This window comes from Ciconia boyciana, chromosome 17 (genome assembly GCF_034638445.1).
Source record: "Ciconia boyciana chromosome 17, ASM3463844v1, whole genome shotgun sequence".
In the NCBI taxonomy this organism is placed as follows: Eukaryota; Metazoa; Chordata; class Aves; order Ciconiiformes; family Ciconiidae; genus Ciconia; species Ciconia boyciana.
The window spans coordinates 11884153-11909404 of NC_132950.1; the positions used below are offsets into that span (position 1 = coordinate 11884153).

Below are 25252 nucleotides of genomic sequence, written 5' to 3' on the forward strand. Positions count from 1 at the left end.
AACCTGGCTTAACAGATAATGGAGACAACCTCTATCTAACTCACTGCGGCAGGAATGTTAACTGCTGCTCGTTGGGCATTTAAGCAACATAAGAACATTTCTTATCCCATTTGAGGACTCTGCAGTTTATCGACACAACCTCATCAGTACATCCCCACAACAGCAGCTATAAAAAGCCTTTTGATTGCAATACTGGGGGAGTCACAGAATCACAGAATCCTATAGGTTGGAAAAGACCTTTAAGATCATCAAGTCCAACCGTAAACCTAACACTACCAAGTCCACCACTACACCATGTCCCTAAGCACCTCATCCAAATGTCTTTTAAATACCTCCAGGGACGGTGACTCCACCACTTCCCTGGGCAGCCTGTTCCAGTGCTTGACAACCCTTTCGGTGAAGTAAAATTTCCTAATACCCAGTCTAAACCTCCCCTGGCACAACTTGAGGCCATTTCCTCTCATCCTATCACTTCTTACCTGGGAGAAGAGACCGACCCCCCCTCGCTACAACCTCCTTTCAGGGAGTTGTAGAGAGCGATGAGGTCTCCCCTGAGTCACTACGGTTCTTCTCTGTACTGTGAACCCCCATATTTTGAGGGAGCCAGGTTACTACAGACTTAGTCCCTTAGTATAATTAAAACGTGACTCATCTTTTGGCATAGACAGGATTGGAAGATGTTGCTAAAATGGGCTGTAATGGCAGAACCTGCCAGGACGGCACCGCAGCCCAAATCTGGCTACCGCGTTGCTGTGTACCATTCTTCCCCCAGACACAACAGGAACGGGGTGTATTTTAAGCATGTCCCAGAGGGTATTTTACAGCAAAGGCTGGGTTCTTATCAGACCGTGTGTTTTGACCATCTCTAGGAACATAACGCTGCATTTTGCAGGGTGGACGGGGCCAAGCTCCATAGGGCAGGGAGAGCCAAGGCGATGGGGGAAGCCAGGAGGTGCCCAGGCAGCGCGGGCGGAAAGGACGAGGCACCGGGGCCGCGCTGCCGGACGTCGAGAACCAGAGCGCTGGAGCGCAGTGAAGAGGCGTACGACGGCACAACGGGATGAGAGCACCGGCACGGCCGAGGAACAGAAATCGAATTAAGGGTGAAGGCGCGGAAGGGCAGGCTAGGAGGAAGGGCAGGGGGAGAAGATCGGCTCCCTGGGGACGTGCGGGCCAAAGCGGCTTTGCCGGCGGCCCCCCTACCCCCCGCCCGGAGGCCCCGTCGGCCCGCGGGAGGAGCGAGGGAGGGCGCGGCCCCGGCAGCGGGGCGAGGCCGCCGCCTCCCCGCCCCACGCTACACCCCGCGCCGCCGCCGCCATTTTGTCCCAGTCCCTGCGTCTCCGGCGAGCGGCCGTCGCTCTCGCTCCGTTGCAGGTCCCGAGCCGGTCCGAAGGGCGTCCCCGTAGATGGCCAGCTTTCCCCTGAGTGTTAACGAGAAGCTCATCGGTGAGGGGCGGGCGCGGCCGGGGCAGCGGGGCTGGCTCGGCTCGGGCCTGGGGCGGCCGGGCCGGGAGGGCGGCCGCTGCGGGGCGCGGCTGGGGTTAACGCCGTCCGTGAGCGGGGCTGGTTCCGCGCTCGGCCCTTCGGGGTGGCGGAGGTGCTGCGGGAGCCACCGGCTCTGCGGGCGGGGGGCGGCTGGGGCCGCGTCAGGGCGCGGGCGCACGGCTGCTCCGCGGAGCGGGACGCAAGTGCCTTCCGCTCGGCCGCTTCCCTCCCGACCTCGTTATACGCCGCCGCCGCAGCAGCAGCTCCTCTCTTTGGGGGGAGAAAACCGCCTCGGTCCTCCTGGGTTTGAGAGTGGGATGGCTGTCGGTTACACCGCCCGTTTTAAACTAACCAAAATGCATTATTCAAAGAGGCTTCCTTCGGCTGAAGCTGCTTCCTGCCATTAACGGGCAAAATCTTGTTAAATAGCATTTAGGTGACATCGTTCCTTTCACAGTCGCTGACCCTTTCTTCCCAGACCTGCAAAGTAAGTGGGTGCTGCCCGGGGAAGGCGCGGGGGCGGCGGCAGGGCCCGCCTGCCATGGCGGGTCCCCGGGGCCGCGGCCTGCGAGGGGAGGCGGTGAGGCCAGGGCCCGCTCCCTGCGGCAGCGTTCGCTTCACCCTGGCACCCGGGCGGCTGCCCGCTACGGACTTAGTCCTGTCGCCGATATCCGCGTCCGACAAATAAGCGTGGTGGGCGGCATGGGTAAGGGCTCTCAAGCTCTGGGCCGGCACCCCCAGCCTGGGTTGCAGAAAGACAGCGTGGTACATGCAGTTACATTGTAAAGCGGGGCAAAAAGAAGCAACTGATCTGATCGCATCGCACAGTGCTAACTTGTTTCCTCTGGGTGTTGCTTAATTTATTTTTTCTGAAGGAGGGCAGGATATTGAACTGTGCAAGTGTACTCTCATTTTTCTTTAAAGGTAAAAAAAAAATAAATTACTGGGCATCTTACTTGATAAACACCAAAGTATTAGGTCAAGTCGGAGCATAGTTCTACTGCTGTCTCTACAGCTATAGTTACAATAAGTGAAGTAATAGCTGGTTTCAGTAAATTTTTAATTTGAGTTCTGCTTCTGATATCGAGATGTGGTATTACTCATATGATCTAGGACATTTTAACACGAAGCTGTTCCTCTTTAGTGGCTCAAATCTCTTTTGCAGCTGAGGCTTAGTCCTTTGATTGGTTATACAGTGACAATAAGACACCTTCCCAGATTACTTTAAATGTCATGAAATAAAAGCAAAATAACTAACATATTGCCTGGTTCCCTTGTAACCTTTTAGAATATGCTGACTTTTTAAAAAAAATGGAATTTCCTCTCTGTTTTCTTTTTAGCACGATCACGCACTGTAGGAGAACTCTTAGCCCCAACTTCTCCTTTTGACAAGAAGTGTGGACGTGAAAACTGGACTGTTGCATTTGCTCCCGATGGATCTTACTTTGCTTGGTCACAAGGGCATCGCATAGTGAAGCTGGTCCCCTGGTCTCAGTGCCTTAATAACTTGTAAGACAAAACCATATGGCTTTTAATTCACCTGAAAAACTTAAGAATTTCAAAATAGGAGATAGCTTTTAATAGATTAAAACGCATGTATTGGCTTTTTAGGCTTTGACATCTTTGGGAAAGAGAAATTCTTTAAAGTAACAGCTATTGTTTTATCTCTTTCTCTGTGGCCAGTGAGAGAAATAACTGCATTGCAACCTCACAAAGGCTATGGAGGAGTGATTTATTAATTGATTCAGATACTCTAAAATAAGAGGAAGTTAGAATGAAAAGGAAATTTAAAGACTCAAGCAGATCTGGACTTTTACATTTCCTATCAGAAAGCTATTTGGTTTTACCTTTTAGGGATTTACTTAAAAGCGAACCTCTTTCCTTATTGTTCCTATTAGAATGCAAGTTCAGTTCCAAAAGACACGTTTCTTCTCACTTGCAGGTTGCGTTAATGAAGACAGTAACCAGCAGTTGCATTTTTGTAGCTGGTTACATTTCCCCTCCCAGCGAATCCCACCTCTCCCCCCTTTTTTTTTTTCTGTTTCTGCTGGTGGGTTAATTGGTATTCATATGCTGGCCTCGGTATCTCTTCCCAGTATTTAACACATGTAAGTGAATTGCAGGGAACTTCTTGCTCATTTAGCAGAAAGTCTTAAGAAATTTCTGTAACTCGTTTTTCTGTAAATACTTTAAAAATGTTGTTTTTCACAGTGGGTTAAGTTGATATATTGCTCTCTGCAGAGGTAAAAACGTGTACAAAAGTATTAGTATTATATTGTGTAAGAAGGTTTCCAGGTGTTAGTAATTTTTGACAGTTATAAGAAAAAGCTGCTTTTATAATTTGAAAGTAAAAATGCATCGTTATGGGCCTCCAAAACATACGTTATGGCAACTCACAGATTTCATTACATCTTAAAGACTTTTTTGTTCTATTTATTTTTCAAGACACTTTATGCTATTTTTTGTACTTTTTGTTTGTTTTGCAGCTTGTTGCATGGCACAAAGAATGTTGCAAATTCTATCAGTACAAGACTTCCAAGGCAGAATAGCGACAGTGGTCAGAAAAATAAGCCTTGTGAACATATCATAGACTGTGGTGATATCGTCTGGAGCCTTGCTTTTGGGTCTTCAGTGCCTGAGAAGCAGAGCCGCTGTGTGAATATAGAATGGCACCGGTTCAAATTTGGGCAAGACCAGCTTCTACTTGCAACAGGCTTGAACAATGGGCGCATCAAGATATGGGATGTATATACAGGTAGAGTATGTGAGAGGAAGTTGGCACTTTATGCAGTAGTAACATCATTAATACACAGAATGAATTGCTTACAGAATTTTAATTGGGACCTGAACCTTGAATACAAATTAAGTAATCTAAAAAATACATGAACTCCTGCAACTAGAAACGTTCAAATACTGCTAGAGGAAGGAACAGACTCAGGTCATGCTTTGAGGTGTAAGTGATGGAAGACCATTCTGCAGCCTTGTTGCTGCAGAATAGTGAAGTATGTGATTGACTTTGTGTATATTGGTTGTTTACTCTAAAGTCTTCCGCTGGATTGTAGTTTTAATTACTTTCAAACAAAGGAAACTTTCAAAACAGGAAGTTGCTCTCTGTTCTTGAGTATGGGGAAGGATTATGTTGATGATGGCCTTTTATTTTTTTTTAGAGTAAATAATTGTTCAAACGACAAGAGACTGAGTCTTAAATTAGGGAATCTCAGTTTAGCTGGTAGCACAGCTGCTAGGTTGGGAGAGAACTTCTCAGCTTTAAAAAAAATGAAACTAATGACTATTGAGTAATTTGTTGTTATCTTGTAAATTTAAGCTTAGAACAGAGATGTCTGTCAAAAGACAAGTCTTGCCTTATTTCTGAGGCATATGGTTTTAGTGTATAGATTTACTAGCTTTTCAGGAAATTGCTTCTCCATACAGAAGAGTCTAAAAGGATACGCATGCTTCTTACTGTAGGGAGCATTTCTACAAAGAAAATTTGGCTTTACATGCTATAATTTTGTATTCTGTATTTGTATCCATAAAGCATTTGATCTGAATAAAAATACAGTCCTTCATTTTAAATTGTGGTGTTTTCACATAACAGGAAAACTCCTCCTTAACCTGATGGACCATACAGAAGTGGTTAGAGATTTAACCTTTGCCCCAGATGGCAGCCTGATTTTAGTGTCTGCGTCCAGAGACAAAACACTGAGAGTGTGGGACCTGAAAGATGATGGTATGCATTTTAAGTTTTATCTGCTGTAATGCATAAGAGAAAATATCCACGTACTCTCCTCTTTTATTGCTAGAAACTCAGATCAGGATTTCTTAAAAAATTAATTTTGTTCTATTAGTCACTTACTCTGTATGCTCTCTTGACATTCTTTATCTATATGCACCCTAAAGGTATAAGCTGGTATTGGGTTAAGTCAAAAGAGTGCATGAGTGACCTTTTTGAATAGGGACATAGGATTTAGAGGCTGCACGACAGAATTTTTATTTCTGTGTAGAATGCCTCTGCAAGATGTTGTTTGGAAAAACAGTATAAAATTTTATAAGGGAAGAACTAATTTGGAAAAGCTTTTCAGTTTGAATTTGTAATATTTAATGAATTCTTACAGGAATGTCTTTCTTTTTAGGAAATATGATGAAAGTGTTGAGAGGACATCAGAACTGGGTATATGGTTGTGCATTCTCTCCAGACTCCTCTATTCTCTGTTCTGTTGGAGCTAGTAAAGCAGTATGTGTCAGAGTTTCTTGTTCATTAAATCTACTGAATTGTGTGCATAATCATTTTAAATCTAAGTAACATTAAGCCTTTGCTCGGTGTCATGAACTTCTAATGTTTTATGATGATGTAAAAGTGCATGAAATTAAACTAGCAAATGGTGCATTGAGACACTGATTTATGAATTGAACTTGCACTGCTTTTAGTTGAAGAAGCTGTAAGCATTCTTTGAGAAATAGTTCTACACATCTGCACGTGTTTGTAGTATAAAACCAAAGATGACTAAAGCTTCCAGTGTTAAAAGATACTTAGATTAATGCATAAAACTATTTTGTTATTGATTTTATCCTTTCTATTTCCTGCTCAATGAAAAGGACTTTTCAAAGTCTGAGACAGTCATGGTATCTCCCGCTGAACAAAAATGTTTCTACATGTTTTCCAATACAAATGGCACTCATGTCTAAAAGATCTAGAATGAAGGACAGCATACTGGTTTTGTTTTCATCCATATTGTAATGCCCTGCTAGAGAACTGAAAGCAGTGCAGGTAAAGCACGTATAACATAAGCTGCTTTTCTTAGCACTGAAGAATTAGGATAAAACAGAAAGAGGAATTCAGTCTAGTTACAGGGGCTTTGTAGGTACTTTAATGACGCCTAGTGATGCTGAGTAAAAAAGCACAATTCAGTCATAGGATAGCACTTTATATGGATGACTGTTCAAATGCATTTTATACTTTAAATTATCAGTGCAGATTTGATAGAGGATAGTTGAGGTCTGGGTTTTGTTTTTTCTTTAAATAGAGCAGATGTGGATGTATACATTGATATCTTTAGGCTATGTGTTTTCCATAAGCTTCTTGCTTTCCCTGTCACAGGTGGTGGCAGCAATATTGGTGTGATTGAGGTTAAGCTGGCACCACTCACACAGGAGCACAATGGTGTTACCTGGGCAGAAAGAGTGGCATCTCTGGCTACCAGGCTGGGGGCGAACTTTACCGTAGGACGAAGTAACCTTGCATTCGACTGCAAGGTGTACTGTACGTACGCAGGTGCTGGTTGATGTCCACTTTCTGCTTTCTTTCTTTCTTTTTTTTTTTTAATAATTTTCACAGCAGTGAAACACACTGACTCCTAAAACTTAGTTTCCAGTTTTATGGACTGTTGGGGTCTCCTTAGCGAAATTGGTCAACACGTGTATACCTGATTGTAAAATGGTTCAGTTTTAGGAAGTATGTGAGGCACTAAGGCTATGTTTGCTTTGGTCTAGCATATAAATTTATCCAAGATGTCAGTATTTGGTCTGTGCAGTAAAACTGAGTCAGGGGAAAAATCAAGGACCCTAATGAGCTCTTTTAGGGACATAACATCTTATGCTAAAGACTTACATTTTCGATAAAATTATGCTGCAGTACGTAGATGGTTCCTATTAAGTAATTCTGCACAGTCTTTATTTTGATTATATATAATGTACAACTGCATGTAAAATCCCAGAATACTATAATCTTTTGTCAATTTTTATAATACAATATGCAATTAGCCGGGTAAACTGTAATATTAATGATGGTTTTTATTGTTGACTTGATTTAAAATGCATAAATTCTTTCTAATAATGTGGTTAGACTTCCCTGTTGTTTTGCCAAAGACATAACTTTTGGCTGTGAAAATTCTTTTTGCTTGCAGTATCTGTTTCTCTTCCTAGGCTGACGTTGGTGATCCAAGCCAATTGTAAACAAGTGATCTTAAACTCAAAGGGATGCCACTGGAGTAACAATATGTTAACCTTACATTTTCTGTCTGTATATTTCTTAAAATTTTGGTAGTTACTGAAAAGAGGGGACTGTAGAGTTTAACCCTATTTATTTCTGCATATTTTAATAAAATAGTTTTGTAATACATTGTAAACCAGTAAGCTACATGGTTAAATTGTGTTGCCTTTATCTTATATTTTGGCTTATTTTGTTAATAACATTTAACAAACTTGAGTTAGAACTTGCATGTCTGCTTTAATTATTTTTAAAAAACTTGATTTAATCTGAGTATGACACTGAGCATATTTCTTAATTGTAGTAATTCATAATGCTTGATTTTAATATAATCCTAAATAAGACTAGCAGCTATACTTAAAAAAAAAAAAAGTAAATGTTTCATTGCACCTCTGAGCAGAGCTATAACATTAGCTTATTTAATTGCAGGTTTTTCTCTGGGATATGGATAAATACTCCATGATACGGAAACTTGAAGGACATCACAATGATGTTGTAGCTTGTGAGTTTTCTCCTGATGGAGCTTTACTGGCTACTGCATCTTATGATACTCGAGTCTATGTCTGGGATCCACATATTGGAGTTATCCTTATGGAATTTGGGTAAGTAAAGCAGTCAAATCTGGAAACTTTCTCCTAGAGTGAAGATGACTACTGAAAACGAATGCGTTTGTGTATTTAACTGATAATTAGACTTGGGAAAAACCTTAGCAGTGGCTGATGGAAATCCTAAAGTGGCAGAGCAGTGGAGATTATTATTCTATCTGAGAAAGAATTTAAAGCACTGATATTTTAATGTGTACTAATTTAACCATCTTCCACAAAGCTGAAGTGTTCAGTACTACAAAAGATACAGTAATTCAAACTCCACTCCTGATTTTGTAGTTAAATGTTCAATCCAGTTTGTCTTCCTCAGCTTTGCTAGTCATGGCTGAAGGAAACACTTCCGTAGCTCTTAAACATTATGCTGTTCGCTAAGTGTCTCTCTCTATCTTCAGGCATCTCTTTCCCCCTCCTACTCCAATATTTGCTGGAGGTGCAAATGACCGATGGGTCAGATCAGTATCTTTTAGTCACGATGGACTACATATTGCAAGCCTTGCTGATGATAAGTAAGTATGAGGAAAGGTTTGTTAGACTCCTCTAATTCTTCCTATAAACTTTTAAATACTGTCAGCTATTTTTTTAACTTAGAAATTACTTCTAATGGTCTTGGTAAAAGTAGATGAGTTATCTGGTATATGTTAATGTTCATTCTGAATGTAGAAATAACTAGTCATGTAAAGAGTAGATGATCTGAATAACTGAAGTGTGTAACAGCTGAAAACAGAAAAAGTGGGGTTGTAAACAGTGAAAAATGTAAATGGGGTTAATAATGCAGGTAAGTCTTTTGTATAGTAGTAGATTCCAAAGTAAAAAAGAGTATTGTGACCTCGAACTCAACTACTGCTAACACTGCAAATAGTATTTTGAAGAACTATATTTTAAGAATATGAAGAATGCTTTCTCAAGATGACAGCAAAGGTATTAAACTATCTACAGGAGGGTTTTAGGTTTTTTTAGTTTAGACAAGCATTGTTGGGATTTCCTAGCATATAGAACCGTAGAATCATAGAATCATTTAGGTTGGAAAAGACCTTTAAGAACATCGAGTCCAACCGTTAACCCAGCACTGCCAGGTCCACCACTTGGCAAACCATGTCCCTAAGCACCACATCTCCATGGCTTTTAAATACCTCCAGGGACGGTGACTCCACCACTTCCTTGGGCAGCCTGTTCCAGTGCTTGATAACCCTTTCAGTGAAGAAATTTTTCTTAATACCCAGTCTAAACCTCCCCTGGCGCAACTTGAGGCCATTTCCTCTCATCCTATGGCTTGCTACCTGGGAGAAGAGACCGACCCCCACCTCGCTACAGCCTCCTTTCAGGGAGTTGTAGAGAGTGATGAGGTCTCCCCTCAGCCTTCTTTTCTCCAGGCTGAACAACCCCAGGTCCCTCAGCCGCTCCCCATCAGCCTTGTGCTCCAGACCCTTCCCCAGCTCCGTTGACCTTCTCTGGACACGCTCCAGCCCCTCAGTGTCTCTCTTGGAGTGAGGGGCCCCAAACTGCACACAGCATTCGAGGTGCGGCCTCACCAGTGCCAAGTACAGGGGGACACTTAAGAGATAGATTGTCTAAATCTATAGTTCAGGTTATTGCTTTCTGCTGCTGAAGGCAATCTTTTATTTTAATTGGCAGAGTTAAAATGGTTGAAGTAGTACAGATCAAGGTATGTATCAGGAATGAAGAAGTCACAGCATTTCAGGCAAATCTGAAACACCTTTTACACATATTAAAATGTTTATAAAAATTCCCTGAGCTCTGCTTCAGACTAGTTTGTTGTGCAGCATCAGAGAAAATATCAGGCAGAATTAAATGTCTACTCTGATAACTTACTACTTTGTTCTTCCCTTTTCAGAATGGTAAGATTCTGGAGAATTGATGAAGAATACCCTGTACAAGTTGCACCTCTGAACAATGGGCTCTGCTGTACTTTTTCTACTGACGGCAGTGTTCTAGCTGCAGGGCAAGTATATACTTTTTTTCTTCCTGAAAAAATAAGGTAACACAAAAGGTTGAAAACAGTGGCCAAGTGTTCTAAAAATCTTCAGTTGTGGCTTGCGACTTGATGCTTCTGACTTTGTTTTACTTCTGGCACTATTTGTTTAAACATGCCTGGAATAGCAGTAAAATCAAGAAGCTGATAAACTCATTTCTTATCTTTGAGAATAAATAAAAGACAGACCCACAAACGTGGACTGGAAAAAGACCATTAGATAATCAAGGGCATTTATTCTGTTTCAGGTGGTATACTCAATAGCTGTTGGAAGATCAGCTCAGCCCTGTCACATAGAAAATCAGCAAGTTGCCTATTGTGCTTCTATAGCTTAAAAGAACGGGCATTTAGTGTAGATGAGTCTGGAACAGCTAGAACTAAGCAACAGGAAGTCGAGAGTACATTCCTCCTAACTAGCAATGTATGTGAGAATTTGTACTGAGTTGAAATCATTCAAGTGGGATAATTCTGGTGGGTTTTGTGTTTGTTTTTTTTTTTTTTTGCGCAGGACACAGGATGGCAGCGTGTACTTCTGGGCAACTCCAAGACAAGTTTCCAGTCTCCAACACCTATGTCGCATGGCAATTCGAAGAGTGATGCCCACCAGCCAAGTCAAGAACTTGCCTATCCCTTCAAAAGTGGTGGAGTTCCTTTGTTACCAGATTTGAATTTAAAAAAAAAAAAAAATCAAACTGGCAGGTGGCCCAGCTGCTGAAACTAGCTAAACACTTTAAAGAATCCTCAAACTTTACAGCCTTTAAGCTTAAAACTCTACAGGTTTTCAAGAGCTATTTAAAGTGATAACCTAAATACTATTTTGTCAAAATGCCTGACAGGTAAATTTTTAATATTTATAGAAAACACAGTAGAAGTATTCCTGATGTTCTCAATTTTCTAAAATATAACTGTGAAAACATGTACATATATAGACATAAGCTGCTACATGTTATCAATGTACCTTCAAAAATTGCTTTTATGATTTTTAATGTGTATCATGTATATATTGCTTTGGTAGAGCCATCAGATGCATCTGTGCTGTAAAGTGGAAGGATAGCTATTATTCTGGGACACTGAGTTAGAAAAAATATTGACTTAAGGAAGCTTAACTCTCTGTATGTATGTACATTGGTTGGGGTTCAGGAAACTGATCCACAGATAAGAATTCATGCTAGTTCATTTCATGAAGAGGTACAGCGTGGCTTTTTAGAGCAATGTGTGGCAAAGGGAAGTAGGTTAAGGTAAGGGTTGGAGTATATCTAATGTAAACCCAGGAAGGGTGCCTGTGTGTCAGCTAAAGGAGGCCTTAAATGCCATAGCAGCAAACCAGGTTAAATTTCAGTATTGGGCAGTATTAAAGAAATATTTCCTTACATTTCCAAAAATCTAACTACTGTATTATTGCCTGATACTTTGTCTGTAATGAAAGAAATTTACAGACTCAGTTTATTACTCTTTAACCCTATAATATCTCTTCGGGGGTGATTATTGGTTAATGGCCAAAGATAAGCAAAATACTTGGTTTTGCCTTCTGTTATTTATCTGTACCTGCAGATATAAAGAATGTATGCATTGCATAAAATGCCTGATTATATATATTTTTTTGTTGAATTTTTTATTAAAAACTTGTATAAAAGTTTCCTGATACTGCATCTGGTGACTGATTTATCAACACTATCTGCCTGCGACAGTTGTAGTGGGAATCTGCTACTGCAGGACTCTCTATAGTTTTCCTTTTCAGGACCACAGTACACTAATCCTGGTGAGACTTACTGCAGGGAGCTACGGCAAGATCTTCAAACCTTTTATATGGGCAAAGGTCAAAAGCATATGTGATGTAAGTGTTTCCCTGCTCCTGCATGGTGCAGAATGTAGGAAATGGAGTTCTGACTGCACCATACATCCATGGCGGCCACAGGCTGTAAAACTGGATGCACTGAACATAGCTCTTCACTCCCTTGCTCTTCCAGAGTACTGTTTTGGTAAGCCCCTTCTTTGTTGTATCAAGTATTACATAATTCATAGGATGTAGCAGGTAGGGATTTTGCAACTTGCCATCAGGGGACCCAAATTCTTTTCCTTGCAGGGCCAGGGGCTTGTTACAAATTAACCGTGCTACAGAATTGCCAACTACCCCAGTGCCTGGGTGGGTGACAGGTATGAGACAGGCTGCAGGTCCTCTCAGAGTACAGCAGCTTTTGCTTAGGGATGAGAAGTAACTCCCTGTAAGATTATATCCTCATGATGATGGGTGGGAGACAGAGCAACAGGAAGCCTCACATCTGGGCAGAAGCACTGTTCTCCCCTCCCTCACTCCAACAAATGGCAGAACAGCTTTGTGCTCTTCCCATCCCAGTAGTGCCTGCCCAGAAAGAGCAGACCCTGCACCTCCAGCACTGGCAGAGTGGTGAAGAACTCTGAGGAGGAGAGGTGAAACTGGAAAAGAGAGGACTGACAAGAACTGTTACTCATTAATTTACTGCCTATGAGCAAAAGCTCTCCAGAACTATCAATCAGACTCAAGTCATCCCATCAAACAAGCTGGCAAGGGTGCTATGCAGAGAAGGCATCCTTTTGATGATGCCCTGTTTGCGCAAATCTGTTAATATACTAGAAAAAACCCAAATGTATTTGTTTATTTGGACAAGAGGACAAGGTCAATCTGGACAAGGCCAGATGCTGAATCATCACAGCCCAATCAAGTCCAGTACAGTTAAAATTGTCTAGTGACCATGACACATGGCTTTGCAACCTTTGGTAACTCACTCACTTTGTGTTTGCACGAACTTTCCATATGGCAAATCACAGACTGAAGTTAGTAGGGAAGGAAGATGTGCAACCCTGCTTATCTGCCAAAAATGAAAAGGAGTTTCCATCCAACCCCATTTGATCAAGTAACACAGCTTTTTACTTTTTGTATGGACCATGCTAAATGCCTTCCTGAGTTCCACCAGCTTAGCTACTATATAAAATAAGTATAATGAAATAAGTTCTTTCATTCTCGGGCATGTATTAGCATTTTAAGAGCCTAGAATCTCTTGGACTTGCAAAGGCACTTTTCTGCTTCAACAATCTGGTCTCACTGGCAGATGTATTTTCTGATCATGTCCTTGTTGGGTGAAGTGCAAGTCTGTGACAGGGCAGAAAGAATGCTTACTGAGCACAGCCCAGCAGGCCTTAGCCTGAGAAGACTGTAAATATCCCTGCTGCTCTGCCTATATTGCTACACCACTGTGAAGTGGCAACACTTGCACGTTAGATTCGGTGAAAGAGAAGTAACATGGTATTTCAGTCTATTTTCAATGTAACTTACTTTATTTGCACATATACAAAAGAAAAGAGACAACCGCCAATAGCAAGCATAGTGGTTTAGCTTCAGTCGGCAACTAAGCACCACCCAGCTGCTCACTCACGCTCCCGCCCCGGTGGGATGAGGGAGAGAACCAGAAGAGCAAAAGTAAGACGACTCATGGGTTGAGATAAGAACACTTTAATAATTGTGAAAAAGAAAAAAAAAATAATGGTAATAAATTGTAATGAAAAGGAAAATAACGAGAGGGAGAGAGGAACAAAATGGGGGGGGGGGGGGAAGATGACGGACAGACGACCAAGTGCTGCAACCGTTCACCACCCACCAACCGACACCCAGCCCATCCCCACGCAGTGATTGCTGCCCCCCGGCCAACTCCCCCCAGTTTATATACTGGGCGTGGCATCATACGGTATGGGACAGCCCTTCGGTCAGTTCAGATCAACTATCTTGGCTGTGCCCCCTCCCAGCTTCTCGTGCACCTGGCAGAGCATGGGAAGCTGAAAAGTCCTTGACTAGTATAAGCACTGCTCAGCAACAACTAAAACATCAGTGTGCTATCAATATTATTCTCATACTAAATCCAAAACACAGCACTGTACCAGCTACTAGGAAGAAAATTAACCCTATCCCAGCTGAAACGAGGACAGCAAGCAAGCAAACTTCTCTTCCAGAAAGCTCAGCCCAGATGCCCAGGCCTACTCTCCAGGAAGATTTCCCCAAATACCGTTTCCAAACACCATAAATCAGCTTTCCACTTTTCAAGGAGTACTACAGAACAAAGCCAATGGGACACAACTTCCTCAGGAATTAAAACCCAGCTTGCAAGGAAATAGAAAGTGTATGTGTCGCCATGCTGCTTAATGACTCACTCATTTGGCACAATATTTTTAATAAAAATATTGCACCTAATTGAAGCAAGTATTTCCCTCTTTTTGTTCTAAATATATGTATGATTAAGACAAGGCTTCTCACACATTGTCCAGTTGAAGGAAGAACTGGCAAATTCTGTGTCCCCCAGAACATTGCATCTCAACTTGAATGCAGACATGAGTGAAGAATAGCAGCCAGCATGAAGTTTTCTGCAAGGGAGCTTCCTAATTTATAAACACGTGCTGCCTCTAAATGCAGTCACTCAGTACATCAGTTTGAGCACTGTGTGCTCCGTTCCGCACTCTCTGCTGGGAAGTTTGTCCCAAGGCAGCAGTAGCCCTTCCCAGAGACCCCAAACCAAAAAGCAAGTGGTTACCAATATCACTGTATCAGCAAAGATTAAGCAGATGGATACAGACAGCTGTGATTTTAAAGTACGTACTTAACAGCTCTGCCCAATAAAGGAAATAATTATCCTACAACCTTGGAACAACATGCAGAAAATTTGCTGGGGCCATTACCATTCAGTGTACACTCAGGAGCGAAGGGAATAAAGTGCACCTCCAGAATGTTATTAAGATGGGTAGAAGAGGTTTGTGGACTGACGTATGCTTTGCTGTTGTTACCATGCTGCAAACAGTCTGGCCTAGTTAAAAACAGCTCATAAAGAGAAAAACTGAACTGAGCAAAGTAGCACCTTTGTGTTGTTGGTGTACTGTTTAGCTGGGGCTGAGCAGAAGCGGTTTTAGATCTGTTCACAGCCATCTAGAAACATATTCTGCATGGCAAGTACTTCTGTGGTGATTTTAATTAACATCTATAAATCCTTTTGCAATCCTCTACTGAAGCATGCTCTGGGTATTAAAGTCAAGAAAGTCGACAGGAACTCAGTCGAGGGAGCCGGAAGCAGAGCTAGTCCTGCAATACGCTGACATGCTGCTTGCGTTATCCAGCTATTGCAAGCACAGCCTCACCAGGGTAGGCAGCAAAGACAATTGACAGGAAAAAGGGATGATGCAACAGCTTGCAAAATTTCCTGACAGGAGCAGAAATATAAAGCAAGGGAAGACAGAAAGACACAAATAAATAATTGAGAATCACTGGGTCGGAAGCCTTTTTAAAAAGGAAAGCATGTTAACGACAGAAAAGCAATAGACAGAGGTAGTCACAATAGGCAAGAGGAAAGTGGAAATTTCTAATTCACTGAGGAGGAATTTGGTCATTTACTCTGTGGCTGAGCACTGGTATTAGAAAGGTTGAGTGGTTTTTTGGGTGTTATTGTTTATTAATCCATGCGGCAATATAGAACAGATGTTTCTGTTGGGGGCAGGATGTTGTACTACATGGAGTATTTACTACTCTGCTCCATTCCTCTGTGCCTGAGCACAGTAAAGCCTCAGTATCACCAGGATACTTGACTCTGTTTTCTAGGACACCTATGCCTCAAGCCCTGAGTTGGCAGACTCAGGTGTCCCCGAGCTGAAGGAAAGGCCCAGATCTGTTTCCAAATATAAATTTGGCTCATACGTGCTTGCTTATACTGCAGAAGCACCTCCGAAGCACAGGCAAGAATGATGGCTCTGTTGCACTAGGCACTACATAGAGTTGTAGGAAAATTAAGAAAAGGTGATCAGGAGTCCAAGATGATCCAGAATAAAATTCCTTTCATAAACGTTGCCAACTTTGAGAGATATTTTTTTTTCGTTTTAGAACACTTTGCTTTTCAAGCTGTATGGTCTCTGGATTTCTTCCCCGCCCCACGTTCGTATCACACCTAGCACACTTGAGTCTTGGTCTATAACCAGGACTTCTTGTGGCTGCCACAGTACAAACAAGAAAATAACAGAAATATTGTAATCCTGTTTGTTTTCTCTATAAACAAAGTGTTCCACTGGTAGAGGCTAGCCTGCTACTGACTCTATTTTATATTTACCTGTCCCTCTTTGTCTACAGCATACAGCTAATGCTTTTCATTTTGCCATGCTTATCAGCACAGTATTCAAGGCTGAGCTTAAGACATGGTTTGTGCTACCAGACAGATGCTTACAGAGCTTTCTCAAAAGGCATGAAAGTATTATAAGCATGTATGAGCTGGAAACGTGCTTGCTTAAGCACCTCCAGGAACTGAGCTAAAAGCTATGCTTGCCAAGTGCCTATTTCTGCAAGATCACAGTTCCAGTCCTGGAATTATCAAGTATGACTTAAGTGTGGAGTCTTATAGGAGAGGCTTATTGAAGGGTCCCCGCAGGTTGCGTTCACTAAAAGCTGTGATTTATGGAAGTGGAGGAAGAAAACAACATCCCTGCTTCCCCCCTCTTCACCAACTCTGAACACTGTGTCCCAGCTATTCCAAAAGGAAACCACCTCCACAAAGTCTCAGCCTGCTTCTCCTAGCTCTGCCTGTATCAGTTATTCCGTTTGTTCTAACCTTTTTCCCAGGACATAAAGGATAATTTTAGACTAAGTACACAAGCTTACCTCATTAGTGAGGGTATTTATAATAATTTAAAACATATACAAGCCTCTGTCTGCTATGGTGGGATACCACAAGGTGAGGCTCACAACAGATTAATCCCCAACATCCTCCAGGAGTTTCCAGTTCTGACCATTGTACAAATCCGAGCCCATCAATAAGGCCAGGCATGCAGATTCTCCCAGAGATACAGAAATAACCTCTCAAAGCACAGTACCTTCTCTGTAGGGCAACCAGGGAGAGGGACGCAGCATCCCAAGAAGCTCAGATGGGGCTTAACTGCTTGGTCCAGATACGCCTAAGTGTTAGAGATGTTCATGTCCGCACTTTGCAGCTGTGGGAAGGAGGGGTACCCCTGAGGATTTTTCTAGACTATCACTACACAACTAACTCAAGATATTCCTGAGGCTCACCCTAGTATATCAGGGAAGACACACCTCATTAGCTGAGACTAACTGAAATAGAAGCTGTGTGGCACTGTGACTTGAGGACATTAAACCTGGTTGAGAAGTGCCATGACAGAGGAGTTACAAAGCTGCTGGTGTTCCTTGTAGCACCACAAGACTCAAGGGCCTTTGGGTCATAACCAGTTATACTTTGCAGAGAGATGTCTACTGTTCTTCTGGGAACCTAACAGTAAAAGACTCATTTTTGATCAGTGCATATTTATCCTCCCTTCCATTTGCTCACAGTAGCACTTTCTGACAGACCTGGATGCCTGAGCAGCACAAACTTTGAGGAGTGAAACTGCTGTTATAACTTTGATATTAACATTTCCAGATGAACAAGAAACCCACAAATGACTTACAGGCAGAGGAGCTGTGGCAGGCAGCCTGGTCTAGGGAATCACTGGGTACCAGCAGGCAGTCAGCAGAGAAGCAGAAGCAGCATCTGAGGAGGAGCAGCACTCATGTAGGACACAAAATGGGGTACTCCCCAGGAAACTCTTTCCCCAAAGAACGCTGGGAGGGAGGAACTGAAGGATTAAACGTGTAGGGAAGGAGTTTCCTCAGGAGGACAGAACTTGGACTTGACTGTAATTAAACCTATCCCAGGCTGGTATCAATTCCCTCCCAGCTGTTCTTAAGTAACAGTTGTCAGGGAGAAGAAGAAGGAAAAAAGGCAAAAAAAAAAAGGCAATCTGAGCTAACAATAAAACCCCTGTCCCACGTTCCAGGATGGGACTTGTGTGGAGCTGGGTGCTCTCTGCTTTGGGGGTGAGCCCTGGCCAGCGCAGCAAGGGCTGCAGCAGGCTGGGCAGACCGATGCTATTACAGCCCAGCCCTTAACAAGCAGCTGTGACCGAGAGTAACCACAGAGAGGAAGCAGGAAGGAGCATTTCAGACAATGCACTCCTCTCGTTTCCAAGGTAAATCCCATATTCTGCTGCCCTGGAAAAGTCTGTGCTTTAAATGCCAAAGCATCTTTCACACAGGCACTAAAATTATTATGTTGGATTCTCATGGTGTAAATACTACGGAGCTAAGCAGATTTTCATCTGAAAATCCAGCTCTACATAGCTTCCTGCTAGCTCCATCCCCTCAAGGCCATCCTGTCTGGCCTTCAGACAAGGGGCAGGGTGAAGGAATGCTTAAAGATGCAGGGACACTTTGCAAACCGGTCCCCAGTGACTGCCTGCCCTGGGAGCCCAGGGGACAGACTAGCCTCTGCCTAAAAAACTGGCCTGCAGTGGCTGTCTGAAACTCTGCATCAGGGAGAAGCAAGTCCTAGAGAAAACTGGAGCTTCAGTCAGAAGGAAGTTATTTCTCTGGAAATGCTCTGAAAACAATATTTACTTTCCACATTCATATACGATATTTTAGTTGAATCACTTAGGGAGAGACTGAATAACACTGCTATGTATTTTGTGTGATTTATTTTTTTAATACTGAATGAGGTCTTCCATTGGAACAGTTCAGAAGTAGGGCGGATGAATCCCATGACCTCTTTTCCTTACATATTACAATATTCTCATAAAGGACCAAGGTTATGTAAGATCCCACGGGAAATCTGGTAAAGGTGTCAGAAACTGTTTATCCAAGTAATTATTTCAGATTGGAACCACCTGAGTAAGGCAAACGGGTTTTACGTGTGATGCTGGCTTCTGCACAAGGATAATTTTGTTTTATAAACACCACTCCACACAGCACACAAATCCAGCTGCAGTAAGCTATTTCAGAACAGCTTTAATTATTGATGTACTAGAACAAAAAGAAAGCCAGTGTAAACTTCAGATAAGTAATCAGTAACTTGGCTTAAGTCATTATAACAATATAAGTTATCAGCAAGGTTATGCCTTGTATAGCTAGTTGAATTCCAGACAGAAGTTCTGGGGCAGATATTATTTATTTCTAACATGAGATGAGAAGATCCTGAATGCTCACTCTTATTCCAGATGGTTGAGTTCTTTGTTGCATCAAGGAGAAAAATATATATTTATGGGCTTTTATATTAGAGTTGCTAGGCCGGGGTTACATGACAGAAATCATAATCTCATCTCTCTCTGACCTCACTTCTTAGTCTACACAAACTACACAAACATTAAAGATAGCTCAATTTGCCCCCTGCACACTAGATGAGGAACTTCTGCTCATTTAATCGGAGAGTACTTCACACTTCTTCGGGTGTCTAAGTGACAACACAACTTTAGGTTATATCTGTGCAGTCAAGGACGGCTTTCCACTCGCATGAAAACCAACTACAGTTCCTGCCTGTATGGTTCTCTGTGTACATGGAAAAGAAGGTAATATAAGCAGAAAAACCTGCAGGTGAATTTGTCTCATTGCAGCCCTTCGTATGTGTGTATCTGCTTTCCCTGGTGCTTCTAAACTCAACACAGAATGGCACTACTTTCTAATGATAGCTAAGGAAGATAGAAGCACAAGATTGTGTGTAGTTATGAGAGTGCTGGGATATTTTTGCTGTCTAATGCACAGAATTGAAGGCAAAAAATGAGTCCTAAGCACACTTCTTCTTTCCCCTGCCATCCAGCAACATAGGGTTTCATGAGATAGTCGGAGTATTTAATTCAATAAAGCTCTGCATTCTCCTGTAAAGCTCGTGAAGTCTCCCTGAACTGCTGCTGAGTGCCTTGGTGGGGAAGACGAGTAACTGAAAGACACTGAGCAGGCAGAGCTCTAGGGGATAGAAGTCATTCTGAGTGCGAAACTGCACTAAGCACAAATCCAGAATTAGTTTAGAAGTTGGGTTAACATCTTCCTTGAGCTGTCCCTGAAGTCAGCATTTTCCAGCAAAAGCTGCTAAAGTCAGCCCACCAAAGGCATAAGTGAATAGCGAATAACATCCTGAGACATGCTTTGTCTATACTGTAAATGCAGATATGGAACAGGTCTTGATTGCTGTTACACTGTGTGTAACACAGGTGTGGGGCACCTGTTTCATTTGATCTCTAGGAGAGAAAAGGAGATCTGCTTTCTGGCTAATTGAGTAACGTTCCTACTGTCAAGAAGTTATGAAAACTGAACTCTTAAAAAACAAAACAAAAAAGATTTGTTGCTATAACACATGAAGTGAGATTCCAGTAAAGGAATGCATTTTTGTGCATTACAAATTATTTAAAACCTGCAGTAACTAATATTTCAAAGCTGTGGTGGTTTCAAAATCTAAAATGAATAGTGAAAGAACAGGTCTGTACATTCAGAGCTGGGACTACTCAAAATGAATAATTACAGGACTGTTGGGTTTCAAATCCACTTTCTAAAAAAGTACATAAAATAAATGCATTTTTCAGTCTGTCCTCTGAACTGGCAAAGCCATAAGCATGATTTTCAGTCTGGCAAAAATCACAGGGACTTGGTATGGGTAAAATGCATACATAATTTTTTTTTTTAAACTCAGAAAGGTCACAAAGGCTTGGATGACATTTAGGCACTGATGCTATGAGTTTAGTTGCTACATAGGAGCTATATAATGCTGAAGAAGTTAAGAGTGCAGAAGAGCTGAGGCAAAAAGTAGTGTTGCAATGCTGGTGCTCAGAAATTTCTGAAATTGCAAAGTACAAGGGGAGAGTTATTGATGAACTGTTACTTTGGGAAGAAACTCTGACTGAGGGCTGCACTGGCAAAGAGCAGACCTGGCCTGAGTCCCACTGAAATGAATAGTATTAGTCATGCAAGTGTGCCCTATGGATCCCATTCATCATCACGAACAAATGTGTATTATACTGCTATAAATTATGATATGCTGTGCAGAACTATGCTCCCATTGCAAGGTACAAACTAGCGTTTTCAAGGAGGCACATTAGAAATTATAATCAAAGACAGGAGTTTAGGAGTATTTAAAGCTGGAGAGGAAAGCTGTCACGTGTGTTTCTGAAAGACAGACATAGGAATTTTTCCTTACTTTCCACCCCTTTAAAATCTGAACTGACATTTATCTGTGCTTTCTCACGTCTATAAGCTTTCCAAACCTTGTACGCTCTGCAGAAAAACAGTGGTTTTGGCATGCCAACTGGTCTCTACTTTGAATTCACCCTTAATCTCTTGAAAGCTTAAGGGCAGAAATAGCTGCTTGGATGGATATGATTCAATTTAAAAGCATCGCTCGCTAAGACTGCATTTGTATTACTCAGATCAGAAGTTCACTACAGATAAAATTAATTGGAGAAATAGTCATGCAATCCAAGAGAAGCGTTAAGTTCATTTTCATTTTGTCAATAAACGTCAGAGTTTAAGAGACAGATGGATAAATACTAATTCAGCAACTAGACTAGAAACATTCTTTAAGGGTGAATTATAAAAGCAAATTGTATATATATGGTGTCATTTACTGCTCTATTAGAATAAGCAAATTTTTTCTGCTTCTTTTTATGGCTTTTTTGTATTACATTAGGCCACAGAAATCCCATTGTGCTATGTATACATGGCAAACCAGAAAGCTCAGTCAATGACCTGTGGAAACATGTTTCCTTTTTAACTACACCAGTGTAACTAAACCACTAGGATTTTACCGATGCTACTTCCTTCTCTGTTACCTCCTACTCCAAAAGACAAGCACCTCTTTGGGAAGACTATCTTAATCTGCTTTCAAATTATATAACATCAATTGCAAAAAAGCATCTTGTACCAGAATAAATACCAGGATGGAAAAATTAAATTGAAATTATATGGAAAAAATATATTGGCGTACGCTATTAGCAGTGTAAATTCACATCTTCCTGTGCAGGTGCACAGGAGCCATTAGGGTATGTTTTGATGGTACTATTAATTATTGACTAGCTCCTTGTGGTCACAGCAGAAGAAACACGTCCAGAGGAAAGATTTAAAAAAGAAATATTGCTTCATCTTAATTGCATGAGGGGAAAGAAAAAAAAAATCCAAGGTCCACTGGAGATAACAGTAGTGAGAAGACTTAGTCTGAGAAGAACTTTGATCCTGATGTGGCATGTCACAAGACTGAGATATCTGTTTGCTGCTGTCCCAGTCCAGAGAGCTGTTCTGGTTTTTGTTATGCCTTTGGCATTTCTAAAATAAGGATCCCTTCAGGAACGGGGGCAGCTGAGAAACTACCCCATGCCTACAGACCTCAGCAACATGTCTGCAAAACAGCAAGACATCCTAGAAGGGCTATAGGCCATCTGGCATCAAAGGGAGGTTTCTAATGTGCCAAGTGATTTTCTTGACACTGACTCCAAAGGCACTGTTCATTCAGTCCTATTAATCAAGTGAAGCAACTACAATCAGCACACTCAGGGGAACAAACAAGAATTAGGCAGGGGGCACATTTTTTCTGTTGTTGCTATAAATCAGCACTAAATCTGGCCTGCAATTTGCTCATGCCATTTCTCTGATCTCAGTGCTATTGTAGGTGAGTTTGATCTACTGCCTAGAGAACCCTCTCCTGACCATACTCCAACACAACATCATGAATGAAAATCTAGCTAAACGGAGTACATCATGACACTAATCTGATCAACAAATGACCAGATCCTAATGAGTCATATTCATAGCGAAGAAAGACTTGCAATAAGGAAAGGGAAGTTTGATATATTGATTGTGCTATAACACGGACTGACATGGGGATGAGTGCCTCCATCCTTGTGTGTCTGTGTGTAACTCAAACACGGTGATGCCCAGCTGACCACCGAGGTTTATTACCTGAGCCTGAGAAAAGCTCGGTACTTGTGCTGTAATTGGCATGGTAATCTTGTTTCTGGAGAGGCGGCAACTGTGTGGGCGTTTACTGCGGTGTCCCAGGGGAAGGTACAAAGACCACTTGGCTTCACAAGGTTTATTTACTGTGTCCACTGGCTCATGAGACATTAGAGAAACTGCAAGTGGACTGACCTGCTTACAGGGTTGTGTTTGTGAAGAGCTGCCAGGATGGCATTCAGCCAAGACAAGTGTTGCATCTTCTGATGTGACCCTCTTGTGATAAGGGCTTGAGCCACTAAATGTCAGAAAACAACGTGCCCTGACTTAATATTCACTGCTGCAGTGCAATACACATTGCACGGACAGCCCTGTACTTGGCGAGGAAGGGTCTCTTTGCAGCTAATCTGCATAATCAGACCTGGAGGGCTTGATTTAAACAAAACCGCTACTGTCCACAGAATGGTACACAGGCCAGATCTCTGGCAGTAGACTCCAAAAGAAATGAATTCAAGATGTCCATCTGTGTGGATGTAGAACTCCTTAAATTACCCTTTTCCTATGGAGTTCTTTGCCCAAGAAAGCTAAGCCAGCACCAGAATCCAGATTCCCCTCAACAGAGATCCTTATATTCAGCTGGGAGGATGTTTTGTGCAACGTGATGTGTAGAGAACGGTTTCCTCTTTTTAGTATCAGTTCTGTCTAGTAATTCATACGAAATGTGGTGTTGATGTTTTTTTTAGTCTAGTTTTTTTCTTGAATCTATAATAGTTCTTGGCTTCAACAGCAGATGCTATTAACTGCTTATTATTCAGAAATAAACCAGTATTTTGAGTAACCAATTATCTCAAATCATACTTAATCAAAATGTAAGTCAGTAGCACATATGGACAAATGTAAGGATAATAGCATTCAGAATGTTTATGGAAATCTGTAAATTTTTGAATTATCTTCAATTGTGCAACACAGTAGCATCCAAACCTTTAATAAACAATTCTCTCTACTCCAAAGAACTCCTAAGTTAAACAGACAAGAGACAAAGCTGTGAACAGAGAACATAATCCCTCACTTACATGTAAGTAAATAAATGAGGCACAGAAAGGGAGTCCAAGGAAAGCCATGGCCAACCTCAGAATTTTATTTTCCTCCCTGATGCTGTAAGACAGTACCTTTGGCACATGCCTGTCTTGCACCTCAGAACAAATATCAAATGTAAATACAGTTCTTTAAAGTCAGTCTACAGGGACCACTCCAGAGATTTTACTTCATTCATCACAGATGTAGCTTTGCTGCTGGCTTGATTTTCTCTGCTCTTTCAAAACACTAGTCTTGTGATTTTACACCAAGTATCGATGCTCTTAAAAGCTCGATTTCCAGAGCAAAATGATCTGAGCTGAATCTTGTCTAAAAGCAAGAGGAGCAAAATTTTGTTATATTTCTAGAGAAATGTTTGAGAACATGATCTCTAATTATTTCTGTACCAAAATCAAGAGGTACCAAGGTACCTGGATCATGTTATTTTTAAGGCCACATGCTCTTTAAAGATAGGCTCAGCATTTTATATTGACCCTCACACTTTAGATGAGCCGGGCTGGCAGCCCTACACCCAGCTCTGACCCTGTGTGTTTCCTGATGAGTTTTTACTTTCACATGTGACCTTGGCTGTGATCCGTTCAACTTCCCCTGAAAAGCTGGGATTGGTTTGACTTCTTGCTGTATTAATTTGCCGGGAAAAAAAGGCATGAGGAAGGAAGGAGAAGAAATCCCCTTTAAAAAAACAAAACAAAAAAAACCCAGTTAAAAATTGTTATGATCAATTTGTGAGAACTTGTCTTCTCCCCAGACCAGAACCCTTTCTGGGTCTGCAGTGCTCTCTGCTGGGTGACACACGCTATTGCTCACCTGGTGTGAAATGGAAATGGGCTCTTTGATGGAAACTGAAGGGAGCTGCTGCCTTCCAGGTACGTCCCCTTGGCTCATAGTTCTGAAAAAATGGTGAACTCTGTGTTGTCAAGCTTCAAGGTGCCACCTGCTCTATAACTGCAGAAATCGCTTGCAAACAATAGAAGTGTGGCCAAAAATACAGCATCCTGGTGTTAGCAAATGTCTGCTATTCTCTATCCGATGTGCTTGGTGTCAGCTGCCATGGGACCAGATCCTGGAATGTATTCCTGACTCCTACAAGCTTTACCTCCCGAAGTAAAACTTAATTTTTCAGTAGTTGCAATGGTTATAATACTGGCTTTCTTCAAAAGGTATTGTGAGGCTGTGCTGACAGCAAAGGGATTCTCATATAGACCAGCTGAAGGGGCAAAAATTCCAGTCTCTCAGGCAGTCTGAGGACATGTGGGGAATGGAGGCCGACAGGGGATCATGAGAGGGTGCAACCAACTCCTATCCCAGTGGCTTTTCAGTAACTCCAG

The 25252-nt window shown here is 42.0% G+C and overlaps 1 protein-coding gene across 1 annotated transcript; it reads left to right on the forward strand.

The window, feature by feature from the left end:
* The first annotated feature begins 1286 nt into the window (after positions 1 to 1286).
* WSB1 (WD repeat and SOCS box containing 1) lies at positions 1287 to 11703 on the forward strand. The gene is made up of 9 exons (XM_072881823.1): positions 1287 to 1446; positions 2826 to 2994; positions 3972 to 4240; positions 5084 to 5215; positions 5619 to 5719; positions 7901 to 8073; positions 8469 to 8582; positions 9929 to 10036; positions 10575 to 11703. The coding sequence occupies exons 1-9, from the start codon at positions 1407 to 1409 to the stop codon at positions 10732 to 10734; spliced, it is 1266 nt and encodes a 421-aa protein (XP_072737924.1). The 5' UTR covers positions 1287 to 1406; the 3' UTR covers positions 10735 to 11703.
* The last annotated feature ends 13549 nt before the right edge of the window (positions 11704 to 25252 follow it).